Source organism: Pyrgilauda ruficollis, unplaced genomic scaffold (genome assembly GCF_017590135.1).
Source record: "Pyrgilauda ruficollis isolate IOZ18807 unplaced genomic scaffold, ASM1759013v1 scaffold22, whole genome shotgun sequence".
Classification (NCBI taxonomy): domain Eukaryota; kingdom Metazoa; phylum Chordata; class Aves; order Passeriformes; family Passeridae; genus Pyrgilauda; species Pyrgilauda ruficollis.
This window is the reverse complement of record NW_024521428.1, coordinates 4,153,717-4,165,903: the sequence shown is the minus strand read 5'-3', so window position 1 is coordinate 4,165,903 and position 12,187 is coordinate 4,153,717. Positions and strand designations below refer to the sequence as shown.

Here is a 12,187-nt window from a genome sequence, read left to right as displayed (position 1 = left end):
ATGCTCTAAGTCAGCAGCTCTCACATTAGCAATCACCCAGAGTGCTGGATGTCACCCTGTACTGGACTGCAGTTAATGAGCTGTAGACACACTTTTTCCAAGCCAGGGTTAAGGAAAGATGTCATTACTATATACTGGCATTTGGGAACCAAACCAGGAAAAACACTTTTATATCTGTCTTCTTTCACATTTCACTCTTCACATGTCTTCCATGTTGATTCTGTTCTCATTTCCAAAGGTTTTGTTTGTTTTTAGCTTAAATGCAGTTTATTCTTAAGCTAGTGAAGCCAGGAAGAAATTTTTGTGAAGGGCACAACCTGACTGCATGCCACAATTTGGGTGATGGGACTCCACAGAGTGGATTTTTTCCTGCTTCAAACCTGGGTGCTGTTGTGGACCCAGAGCAAAACTTCTGGATAATTCTCTTATTGTGAGCCACACGCAGAGTTTTCCACCTTCAGAGCTAAGATGAGTTTATAAACACCTTCTTGTGCTGGAAGTTAGACCTGTGCCTCTGAGACAGAGCTTCCCTGCAGCCTCCCAGCTCCTCTCCCTGCACATAGGTTATTATAGGCTATGATCCAGCCAGCCAGCCAGCAGCCCTGCTCTAGACAAGCTCAGTTCATCCTGCGGGTATCCTTCACTCCAAGGCATGCTCTCCCAGCGTGTTAAGCATCTTTCTCCCATGACTTCAAACCCTCTCCAGTTTTCGGTGTTCTCCTTGAAGAGTGCAGAGCTGCTCATCAGGGCTGAGAACAGAGGTAATGGAAACCTCCTGCACCCACAGACTTGCTCTGGTTAAATGCCCACGAGCATCTTGTGGCCACAGGAAGCTGCCCGAGGAGATCAGGTCAGGCAATTTATCGTGGTTCCTGACACGCCTTCTCTCACTGCATTATTCTGTACTCCTCACTGCTCCTAGGGGCTTTGTTTGAGGATTGCCTTCCAGCGTGGATTTCTGAGGGATTTAAAATCACTTGTAAACTGCAGCTTGAGTGTTTCTCTGTAAATTTGCAATATAAATGTATGAATGTGATTTTCACAGTCTGGTTCATATTTATTTAAGATTTACAGACTGTAAGACTTAAAAGGGTCTTCCTTTCTTCCCATTTTGGAGTTGGTTATCATCAGAGCCACATCTTTTAAGAAACTGTAAAACTCCTTCTGGATTTCATGATTTCTCGGAGGCCTTTCAACACCTCAGCATTAATTTTTCACCCTGGAGTTTTATTATTATATTCTTGGCATACATTGTTCTTTCTCCTCTGCTTTGCCCATTAATCCTTATTAATCTTCAGGGGCAACACAGTCTAGTGACTTGAACATGGCACCTGGGAGTGAAAGACCCGAGTGCTAATCCTGACTTTGCAGCTGACTTGCCGTGTGGCTTCAAACAAGCCACATCTCAGTCACAGTCTCCCTGTCAGTTCTATAGAGATAATAATTCTTGCTTAGCTCTACCTAAATACCTCTCAGGGGCATTGTATTAAGTAGTTAATACTTGTAAAGTGATTTGGATCTCCAAATTGCTGTATAATCAGCATGGGTATTAACCATACAGAGAATTTTATAAATCTGTAAATGCTGAGTCTTCTGTCCTGCATCTGCTCAGATTTTTCCTGCAGTCTGGCCCCAAAAACCATGCAATGTTTCAACACAGATGAGCTAACTTTAATCTTTTTCAGTGGAGATGAGAAGAAGAAAAATCCTTGTTATTTTACATTAATAAAATGGTTAATTTCCAATGTAAGTGTTAGGAATGTCTCAGTCATTGCAAACAAAGCAGCAGTCACCTTGGAAAACCCCTTCTGTCTCAGCAGAAGTAGTCTCCTTATCCAGGAAAAAGTAACTTGAAGTGCTGCTTGCACTTAGGCTACTGCAGACAAGAATTGTCAGTATTGTGCCATGGGCTTTAAAAGATTTATTGGGAAGTCTGAAAGCTCAGAAATTAAAGAAGATTTTTTTTTTTGAGAAGTCCAAATATGTGAAAATAGGGGAAAGATAAGCCTAATTCCCCAAATAGTGGTAACACTTCCCAGGGATGTGCTATGTCAATCAACTGTGATGCATTTGCTACTACCCAAGTATCTGCTTGGATTGTGCAAGGAAATAAAAGACAGGGGTAACATCCTAGGCTGATTGAAAACAGTGGCTAAACTCTCACTGACTTCAGAGGAGGCAGTTTTCATCATGGTTCCTCAGTCTCTTTTTCTTAAATGGTAGTTTTGATGGATTGCCTTCAGAATCTTTTTACTTATCATGTTCTAATATAGCTTCTACTCCCTTCATAATGTCTTTCTCCCCACAATTTATTTTCTTCATTAATTTTTTCCCCTTAATCCCTTTCCCCTTTGGTGTTTATTTTGTTTTCTGACATGCTCTCAGCTGCCTCTCTCTATTTCTGTTGTCTCCCACCCCTGTGCACCACATCTCCTTCACACAGCTCCTCGTGCTGGCATCACCCCTGCCCGGGCTCAATGGCCAAGGGGAGAGAAGTGGAAGGGAAGCACCAGGCAGCTCCTAGGGAGGCTGTGACACTGTGCTTGTGTGCACGCCTGAGTGTGCACACGTGTGAGAGAGACACAGCCTTTAACAGTTGCAATGTTACAAACAGCTCTGATTATTTGTGACTGCTGGTTATTTAATCCTTCTCTTGCAGGCATGCTGGAGTGCATTTGCCTGAAGGCAAACAGAGCTCAGTGGCCAGGCTTGAGCAGGACCAAGACTCAGGCAGTGTCTGGCTGCAGCAAGGGCTCTCTGCAGCAGGAGGAAAAATGCACAGCCTGGAAGGCTTATGAGAGACAGGGACAAGCAAAACCTAGCCTGGAAATGTTGGATCTAATCCTTCCTTATGCCTCAAGTTAGCCAACACTGCTGAAGTGATTGCAGTAGGATACGTTCCCACGCCAGTCAAAACAGATGTTTATACAGTAATTCTACTTCACAAGGGGAAAAAGTTCTAACAAAATATTTCAAGAAGATGGGGTTAAGAATGTTACGTCAGATACAGAAAGAAGTCTTGGAAAAAAGTGATATGAGTGGAAAAGGGCAGGCTTTGGAGATTTACCAAGCTAAAACTTAGCTTAGTCACAGCCTCCACATGAAGAGACAAGGAAGATGCCCTTACACTTTAAATTTAATTTCCTGTCTATTTTGGAGTTTTGCTACAAAGAAGCATGCAGATCAAAGTGCCATGTTTAAATGTCCCCAAATTTTGTGCATGTCCAGGATCCAAGCAGGTCTCTAACTTTTTTCACTGTCATTTATAGTTGTGGCATTCAAATTTAGAACTTGATCCTGCTTGCCAGCCATAGAATCTGATTTTGTAAGATAGGCAGAGATGTGAGCCAAGTTGGCAGGACAAGACTGAGCTCTTATTTTGTTTCATCTGACAGTTTCAGTGAGGCAATCTTGGTCTTCTTGTCATGCCTTGTGGAAGTGCAAATTTAGATGTCACAGAGATTTTAAAATCAGAGCTGGCAAACCACAAAAAAACCTTGGCTCAGCTGGCTTAAACCTTACTCTGGATTCTAGTTAAGTTGGATACCAAAATAATTGCTTCTCTAATACACAGGAAATAATGGACTTACCCAAGTTAAGTAAGGCTGTTACAGTGCCTATTCCTGCAGTCTAAAAACACACTCACATTATAGTGACAGGGGGCTGAAAAGAGCATTTGGATTAAGTAAAAAAAAAAACCACCTGAGGTTCCAGCCATTCCCGTACCCAAAACTTAATTTTTTCCACTTTTGCTTATCTCTGATTTGTGCAGTTTTGGTTGCAGTCAGACTTGTGTGTAGCCAGACTTCATGAAATAAGTTTTCTGTGCTCAGTGGAGTGAAAAACTTCTCATCAGAAAGATATTTTCCTCCAAGTTTATCAAGGCTTGTTTTTTTTTGAGAGAAATTCATTTGCAGAAATGATGCAGGCTCTGTACTTTTTCTCTAGACCTGAGTGTTCTCATCTCCTTTTTCACTCATTTTCCTTTCTGATCGAGCATCACGTATTGCCTGATGAAGAGGTGAATAAAAGGGAATACAACACTAAAATGGCATAATGTAGTTAGAATATTTGGACACGGCATATGTGAACACAATTAGCACTGTCTAAAAATGTTTCTAATAATGAACAGGGCTATGCAGTATTGTGTTGCAATTTGCTCAATAAAACTCTTCTCTCTAGATATTCCTGCCTTGGTGCTCAGTTAATCTTTGACTTTGGAAAGTGGTCTCCTAACAGGTCTAACAGAAAGAAAGCTTTGCTCCTTTATCAACTTGTTTCACAATTCATTACAGACGGTTTCAAATTAGCTGAAATATTAAATTTCATATGTAGAAGTACTGTTTATAATGACTCTCCTAAGAATCATTCCTTCTGGGAGAAGGTAATTGTGTGACTGTTCATTTCAGGATGATTTTCCTCTTTTTGTTGATTGTCACTCTGTATCCATAAGTGAAAGGGAAAAGTCCCACACCAACTGCCATGGAGCACATAGATGGACTTTTGTCCTGTTGCAGTGTTGTGACAGATTTGGCTTGTCCTAAATACCTGTGCTGCAGACAGTCCTACCAGAAAGATGCATCTCCAGCAATGCGCTCTGGTAACCCACAACATGATGGGAACAAAACGTACGCATGTGTGTTCCCACGGGAGCTACAAGTGTAACTCAAATCAGCATCAGTTTTTATGGCTCGACCATGACCAGGGAGATGCTGAAGCATGGACAAGTCCCCCGGGGCCAGCAGCCCATCCCGACTGTCCTGGGCTGCCGTGGGTGGGAGGCAACCCAGAGATGCCCAGGAAGGCACCAGGCTGGGTGGGCTTCCAGCACCCTATGGGGCTGCAGCGGTGAGCCAAGCCATGATCAGGCTGACAAGACTTTTATTTTACTGTGCTGAAGCTGTGAACTTTCTGAGGCCGCTCTTCCCCCGAGGTCTCCGTGAAATGACACGGCTTTCTGTTTGACTTGGCTTGCCTGCGGAGGGGCTGGTTTCGCTTACACCGCTCACACCCTGCAGGACCAGTCTGTCCTTGTCCTCTCTTGAGGAAGGTGGCCACTTGCAGGCAAATGCTGCCTGATCTCTTCCTTCAGTGCAGGACACATGAGCAAAATGAAGGAACTTGAGAGGATTAATGGCTGCCTCCCTGTGCATTCTGCAAGGGGGGCATCTTTAGCCCCTGCGGTTACCTGCCGCCACAGGAGAGGAGTTGTACTGTTTTTTCTTTGAAAAGAAAAATCTTGTGTCTTCCCTTTGGAGATCAGCCGGGGCTAGAGTGCAGAGCCGTGTCCCTGGGAGTGTGTTCTGATCACTTCTTCAACTTCTGTTTATACAATTTTACAAAATTTTGGCAGGAATCAAGAGCACATACCAGGGTGTTGGCTTTTATGAATCTCATGGGATGTGAAAGTCAAGCTGACTCGATGAACTTTGGTTACATATTCCAGACAAGCACAATGACTCTATTTATTCAGACTTGGCAGCCAGAATGCAGATTGACTCTGTGGGTAATAAATTTTCACAGCCACAAAACTTCAGCGGCAACCAACCTGATCCTGTGCAAAAAAAATGCATATGAGGAAGCAGACTTGGGTTGCAAAAATATGTTAGATTATTATTCCATGTATGTGTACCAGTCAGTTAATTTATTTGGCTATTGATTGACACGAATTGCACAAATGATGCCAGGGATCTTTCTCCCCTTTAAAGGAATTATTTTCTATTGCAAAATGTTCACGTTGTAAAAGGACAAGTGAGGGGGGAAAAAAGAGAATTGTTCACATTACAATTGACAATCTCCTTTTAATATTTCACCCAAGACTGATTTAAGTTATCCAGTGACCTCTACGGAGAAGAGCAGGGTATTATAATGGGGACTCTTTCATGTGCTATGCCACACTTCAAAGAACCAAAAGGCAATAACCACTACAATTCAGTAGTCTGAACAATCTTAAGTACAATTTTGACATCTTCATGCTACAAAGCTTCAGATGCTTTCTGGGAGAGATGATGATGAAATTATTACTCTATGTGTTATAAATCAGAATGAATTGGCTCTTTAACTTGCAGATTTATGTTAACTACCTTGGTATCTGCTAATTGCATGCTCTTCAGATATTGATTGAGGATTAAAAAATATATTTTCTTCAATCTGTGTGGTGTAAAATATGCCAACAGGAAATTTTCTCTCTGTATATTAGATCCTATGATCACTGCCTGTAAAATTGAAACGATCAGTTTAAATGGATAAACTATGCTCATTAAAGAGGAAAAATACATTTATGTAATTAAAATTATGAGACTAATATGTGTGGATAATATAATTACCGTGGGTTCACATGTACTCAGCTCAAACCCAGCCTCTTTGGCTTCTCCTGGGTCTGTGAATCTCAATACCTTAATTGCTGGTGTTGAGGGAAGGGCTGGGAATGCTTTGCCCACTGCAGTCTCAAAGCTTTTAATCATGCCTTTGTCTTGTGTTTGGCCTCCCTCATCCATGGCTCACATTCCTTGGTTTGGTCACAGCAGTACAAACGCCAGCGCTGGGAGCATAGAAGCACCTGTCCCTCTTTGCACCACTTCAGAAACTTCCCATTCGCTGCTTGGCAATTTCAGACTTCAATGTAAAATCTCCTCCAAAGTTTTCAAAGTTTTCCCCCAAAACTTCCCCATTTAGCCATCAGCAAAATTAAAAACTTCCCAGCTTGTGTACAGCTCACCTTCAGCTCTTTGACAAACTGGACTTCTTGAATGAGTCTGACTGCTCAAAGGTTAATTTATTCCATGAGGAATATCTGGGAATCTCTCATGTACTGTTCCTATCCATTAATCTCTGATTTTTTTTTCTTTCCTGTTTCTGAGCTCAGGAGATATGAGATTAAAGAGCCTCTGAGTTAGGAAGTAAAAGGAAACGAGTTCTGCTGACATTTAAACACAGATCCATCTGAGGAGTTATTGGAAGAGAGAGTCTGTGTTACTCTTTTTTTTGTGTCTATTTCCTGAAAGGTGGATGGAAAGGCAGTGTTTTGTTTTTTCAGCAGGTATATTTATTTAGGATTGTTCATTAAGCAAACCTACTGGTCTCAGCTAAGGTTCTACAAAGCATTTCATACAGCAGGAGCCAGCCTGTGCCTCTGGGAGATTTTTGTCTGTAGAGCCAAGTTAGGAAAAAAATTGTGACTAGGAAAGGGGACCAAATAAATAAGTAATTTCCAAAGGCTGTTCATGCTAGGGCCTGTGATGATTGGAAGTGAGTCATGGGATCTCAGCCCTGCTCTTTGCTGTGTGGGTGGTGAGCTGGAGCACCGAGGTGAAGGACCCAGCCTGTATCAGCTGCATCTTGGAGCCCTGGTGACTGAGCAGAGCCCTGGCACAGCACAGGAACACACAGAACATGTTCATAATTACAAGTCACAGTGCTAAACCAGAAGTCCAGGTGTGCCTGCCTGACTGGCAGGACTTTTCCACAATCCCTTCTCTGCCTAAATCTACTCATATCTTTATGCACAATAAACACTTTCACATGTCCTTTTCTGCTTGCTATGAAGCAAACCAGAATTTTTTTCTCTCTGGGTCTCCCAGCCTGTTTCACTCTGACATCCATTACTCAGATCCTGTCTTCCTGCCTGAAGGGCATCTCTCCTGGCCAGCAGCTTGTGCCTCCCCTATCACCCAGCCCCTGGCTGCAACATCATGGTGCCTTGGTCTGCTTTTGTTACTCTTCAGACATCCTTTCTATCCCCCACTTTACTTTGTCCTATGCTGTCTGTGAGCTGTATTTTAAACTATCTAGACAAGCAAGAAGAGTAATTAAATGTGAAGTGTTTCAGGATGAAATATGTTAAACAAAAAGAAATTGAATAAATATGTAAATAATAGAATCTATGTGCTGAATCTTAATACCAAGAAGCTCTGCTCAGAATAGATGAAACAATGGTTTAGTATAAATATTAAAAAGTTTTGATTTACCTGTTGTTTGGAATATATTGTAAAAAAGAGACATCTAATAACAAGAGTTAAAGAAAATCATGCCTATGCTATGAACCTAGAATTATTTGTCTAAGTTCCTGAATTTCAAAAGTCTAGATATCCTTCCAGCCTACCCATCTAGATACTCCAGTTACCCATGACTGAAATAATCATATTTGGAGCTCACATGGCTTTGCCCCAGCCAGCAACAGTGCCATGCAGCTACTCGCTCACTCCCCCTGCCCCAGTGGGATCAGGAGGAGAGGCAGGAGAACAAAAAAAGTTCGTGAGTTGATATAAGAACAGTTTAACAATTGAAATAAAATAAATAAAATAATAATATTGTAAGAATAAGAATTGCAATGAAAAGGGAGACAACAAAAAGAGAGAAATAAATTCCAAAAAAGGACAAGTGATGCAAAATACAATTGCTCAGCATCCACCGTTTGATGCTCAGCCCATTCCCAAGCAGTGATTGGTGTCTCCCAGCAAACTTTCCCCAGTTTATGCACTGGAAATGATGTTCTGTGGAAGGGAAATCCCTTTGGCCAGTTTGGGGCAGCCGTCCTGGCCATGGGCCCCCTCCAGCTTTTGGTGCACCTGCTCTCTGGCAGAGCAGGAGACACTGAAAAGTCCTTGACTGGGGGTAAGCTCAGCAACAACTGAGACATCAGGGACTTAGCAATGCTGTTCTCACACTGAATCAAACCACATCACTCTACCAGCTACTAGGGAGAAAACTGACTTCATCCCAGCCAAAACCAGGACAGAAAACCACATTATATCTGTGAGATGCAACCAGGAGAAGTACTGCCCTCATACACTCTGGTGAAGACATAGGTTGTGCATTTTAGGGAAAGAAATAAGGGAAGGGGGTCGTGGCCTCTCATTCCAACAAAATCATCCATGCCAGGATATTGAGAAGGAGAGAACTCAGCACAGCACTGCTTGGCAAAGAGGCATTCAGCTGGTCATGGGAAAGTCAAGCTCCAGCCCTATTCTACTGAGTCCTTAATTACTTAGACAAAACACAACAATATTTTAAGGAAAAATTGAGAGACACCTCTTACAGCCAACAAAACCCAGCTCCCCTGACACATGGAAAACACTGTGTATCTGCTGTCAGTCAGGTAGTTTAGGGTGTTTAAAACACAGTTGCTGTAATCACTGTGTTACAGAGTGAATCAAATGCACAGGCAAGGCTTTTTCTCAGTTTTCTTTAGCTTTCTTAGCAGGCATGGGCCATGCAGAGTCAGGACCAAAAATGCTCAGAGGAGAGGCCAGGGCTGGGGGATGCCGGAGGCAGGTAAGAGATAAGCAGCCCAGCAGCTAATCCCCAGGGCCAGCTCATGATTGCAAAGTTGGCCTGAACCCTTAATCCAGAATTCCTGTTTCTCCCCTCCTTGGCCGCTCTTTAAAACAAAACAAATTCAAATCAGAAGGAAGCTGATACAAAAACCTTCTGGGTCGCATCAAGGTAATAAATCAAGAGCACTGCAGCCTGTTCCCTACCAATCCAGCAGTTAGCACACGCAGGCTGGCTCTGAGCAGCAACATCTGTTACTCCAGTTACAGTACTGCCATGTATTTTGATAACCTTTCTGTATGTTTAGAAAAAGCATTAGCAAAATATTTGCAGTAGCTCAGTCTCGACATGAAACATGCTTCAAGTGACACGTTACTTGTCTGGTTCTTACCTGGTCATTCTCCTCTTCATCACTGCTTAGCTTGAGGTCATCTTCTAGCATTCTAGAAAGCAAGCAGAATGAATTGTAACTTATCAAAATGCTTTAGATTGGATATTTTCTCAGACCTACTGTAAATATTTAATAATGTAAATAGAAAGAAAATATATTTTATCCCAGGAACTTTGTAGCTGTGGCACTATATGTTATCCAGTTGCTATCAGCTAACTTTTTAATTAATTTCCTACTACTGCTACCTAAAAGAAAATGTTTGTTAGAGTAATAATGGATTTTGCAAAGATTCTTGTTATTACAATCACTGACAAACAATTTTATATGCTAAAAACAATATTTTTGATGCTGACAGGTCAGTAGTCTCCCTGAGAGGAAATTTTTTGTCCATTTGGCTTTGAGCTTACAAAGCAGAAGTAGATGTTTACACTGGCAATACTGCAACACAAAATAAGGTTCAGTGATGTTTCCCAAAGGCCACTTGTACTTTATTGCATGTTTGTTGTAAAATTGACATTGACTGAAACAATTAAAACTAAAATATATTTTCTCAGTGCACAAGAGTATCCACAGGATTTCACTGTCATGTAAATATGGAAAATAATACATCTTTTCTAATGAGGGTTTCATCCTGCCTTCCCATACCATTTCCCCAACTTGATTAAACTGGTTCACAAAGAAGAGGAATCTGGTTTTACCTACATACATTTTTTTTACAATCTAAGATTAAGTAACCAGGAGTTAAAGGAGTTGAAGACGTGCAAAGATTTTTCCCAGTGCTTGAAAAGTCTTAGAGAATAGGACCTATTTTTAAAAAGTGCCTCGGTAATAATAGCAATAATTCAGAAAGTTGCTAATTTTTCTTGCACTCTGGGAAAAAAGAATCTGTAATTTCATCTCGGCTCCAGAAGAAAGCTTGGTGAGCAATTCAAACACATCCTGTGCCGTGGGTGGTCCCTGGAGTGTAAGTATTGCAAGAAGACATATGTAGTAATTTCAAACCACCTCCTTGTACTTGTGCCTAGATCTTCCAAGAGCGTGCCTGAAAAGCATGACTCTGACATGGGCAACATGGTGTGCTGTGTCTGAAAAGAGCACAGAGCCTCACCACGCTCTGTTCAGCTCCTTGCTGTACGCACAGTCCCTGCCTGTTGCTGCTGTCACAGCTGCTTCCCCATCTCCCCACGGCACCTCTCAAGGAACGTAGGTGTATAAGAACAGGCCTGGGGGTTGGAGCAGAAATTCTTGCTAGTTCACCTCTTAAAGATTCTCCTCTTGCTTTTTTCCCCACATTTCCTTCTACTTGTGCCAACATTTCTCCTCTGTAAAACCAACGTATCAAACTCAGCAAAATCTCTTGGCAATGCAGGCACCTCGAATATACAGGACACTCATTGAGTTGGAGGGACTTGACAATCTCCCAGCAGGACTTGCCTGTGTTTTATCTCAAAGTATGTCCATTGTCAGGAAAAAGCTCTCTCTGCCATCTCCCAAATCAGCAAACCTTTGATGGCCATATCAACACAGGCACTGACCCAGATCACAAGCCCTGTCGAGAAGTGGGCAAACAGGACAGGTATGATGACACAGGATACAGCTCCTGGTCAGAGAGGCAAAACTTCCTGTAAACACCACAAGATCCATACTGGCCTTGGATCTCGTCACTTACAGGGATCCAAACAATCTCATAATTGCTCATTCTTTTAATTGGATCTGCTTAGGCCACCCCTCAGAAAGCAGTGCATGAAAATAGAAAGCTCAGATCCTCAGATCTGGGATTTGGCACCTATGTGATCAAACCTACACTGACAGTGATTTAACCAGAAAAGCCACCCCTCAGAAAGCAGTGCATGAAAATAGAAAGCTCAGATCTAGGATTTGGCATCTATGTGATCAAACCTACACTGATAGTGATTTAACCAGAAAGTGGTATGCTTGTGTGAAAAGGAGAACTCCCAGGGTGTCACTTCCTGCTCTCCCTTGAGTGCATGAATTTCTGCTAGTGATGTGGTAGTTAAGTACATTTACTTTAGGTTTAGCAGTTTAGTTCTTCTCCTAAATGGAAGCTGAAAAATCAAAAGCATATAGTGAAACATTCTAGATACCTCTGTGTATTTATCAGTGTCCTGGATTTTTGTATTAACGTATAAAAAAGCTTTTTGTGAGCTTGTCATTAGAAGCAACTAGGATATTTTGAAGCCTTTGGGCTGTGTGGTGGTGTGAGACAAGGACTACAATCCAGTACCATCCACACAAAAGGAACAACAAACGGCAGCACTGAGCCTTCCAACTCTCCTTGCTTGTATATCTTAGACCGTCTTTATTTTCCCTGTCTGTTTTTCATTTCAGAAGCGCTGCTTTCCAAGAAAAGTACTGCCTGCCTGGGGCTCACGGCCCCTTTTGGAACTACCATCACACTACAAACATGCTCCTAACACTGGGGATAGGAAAAAAACCAGGTCATCATAAAATGCTTGCTTGCTTGCTTTTTTTCCCTCTAGAGAGGGATCTGGCTGATACAAG

General features: G+C 42.1%; 1 protein-coding gene across 1 annotated transcript in view; it reads right to left on the bottom strand.

The window, feature by feature from the left end:
* AFF3 (AF4/FMR2 family member 3) overlaps positions 1-12,187 on the bottom strand; it is a 273,293-nt gene that overhangs the window by 74,759 nt on the left and 186,347 nt on the right. Inside the window, exon 9 of the mRNA XM_041468410.1 lies at positions 9,665-9,716. Within this exon, the coding sequence (XP_041324344.1) occupies positions 9,665-9,716 (52 nt within the window). The remainder of the gene's footprint in view (positions 1-9,664; positions 9,717-12,187) is intronic.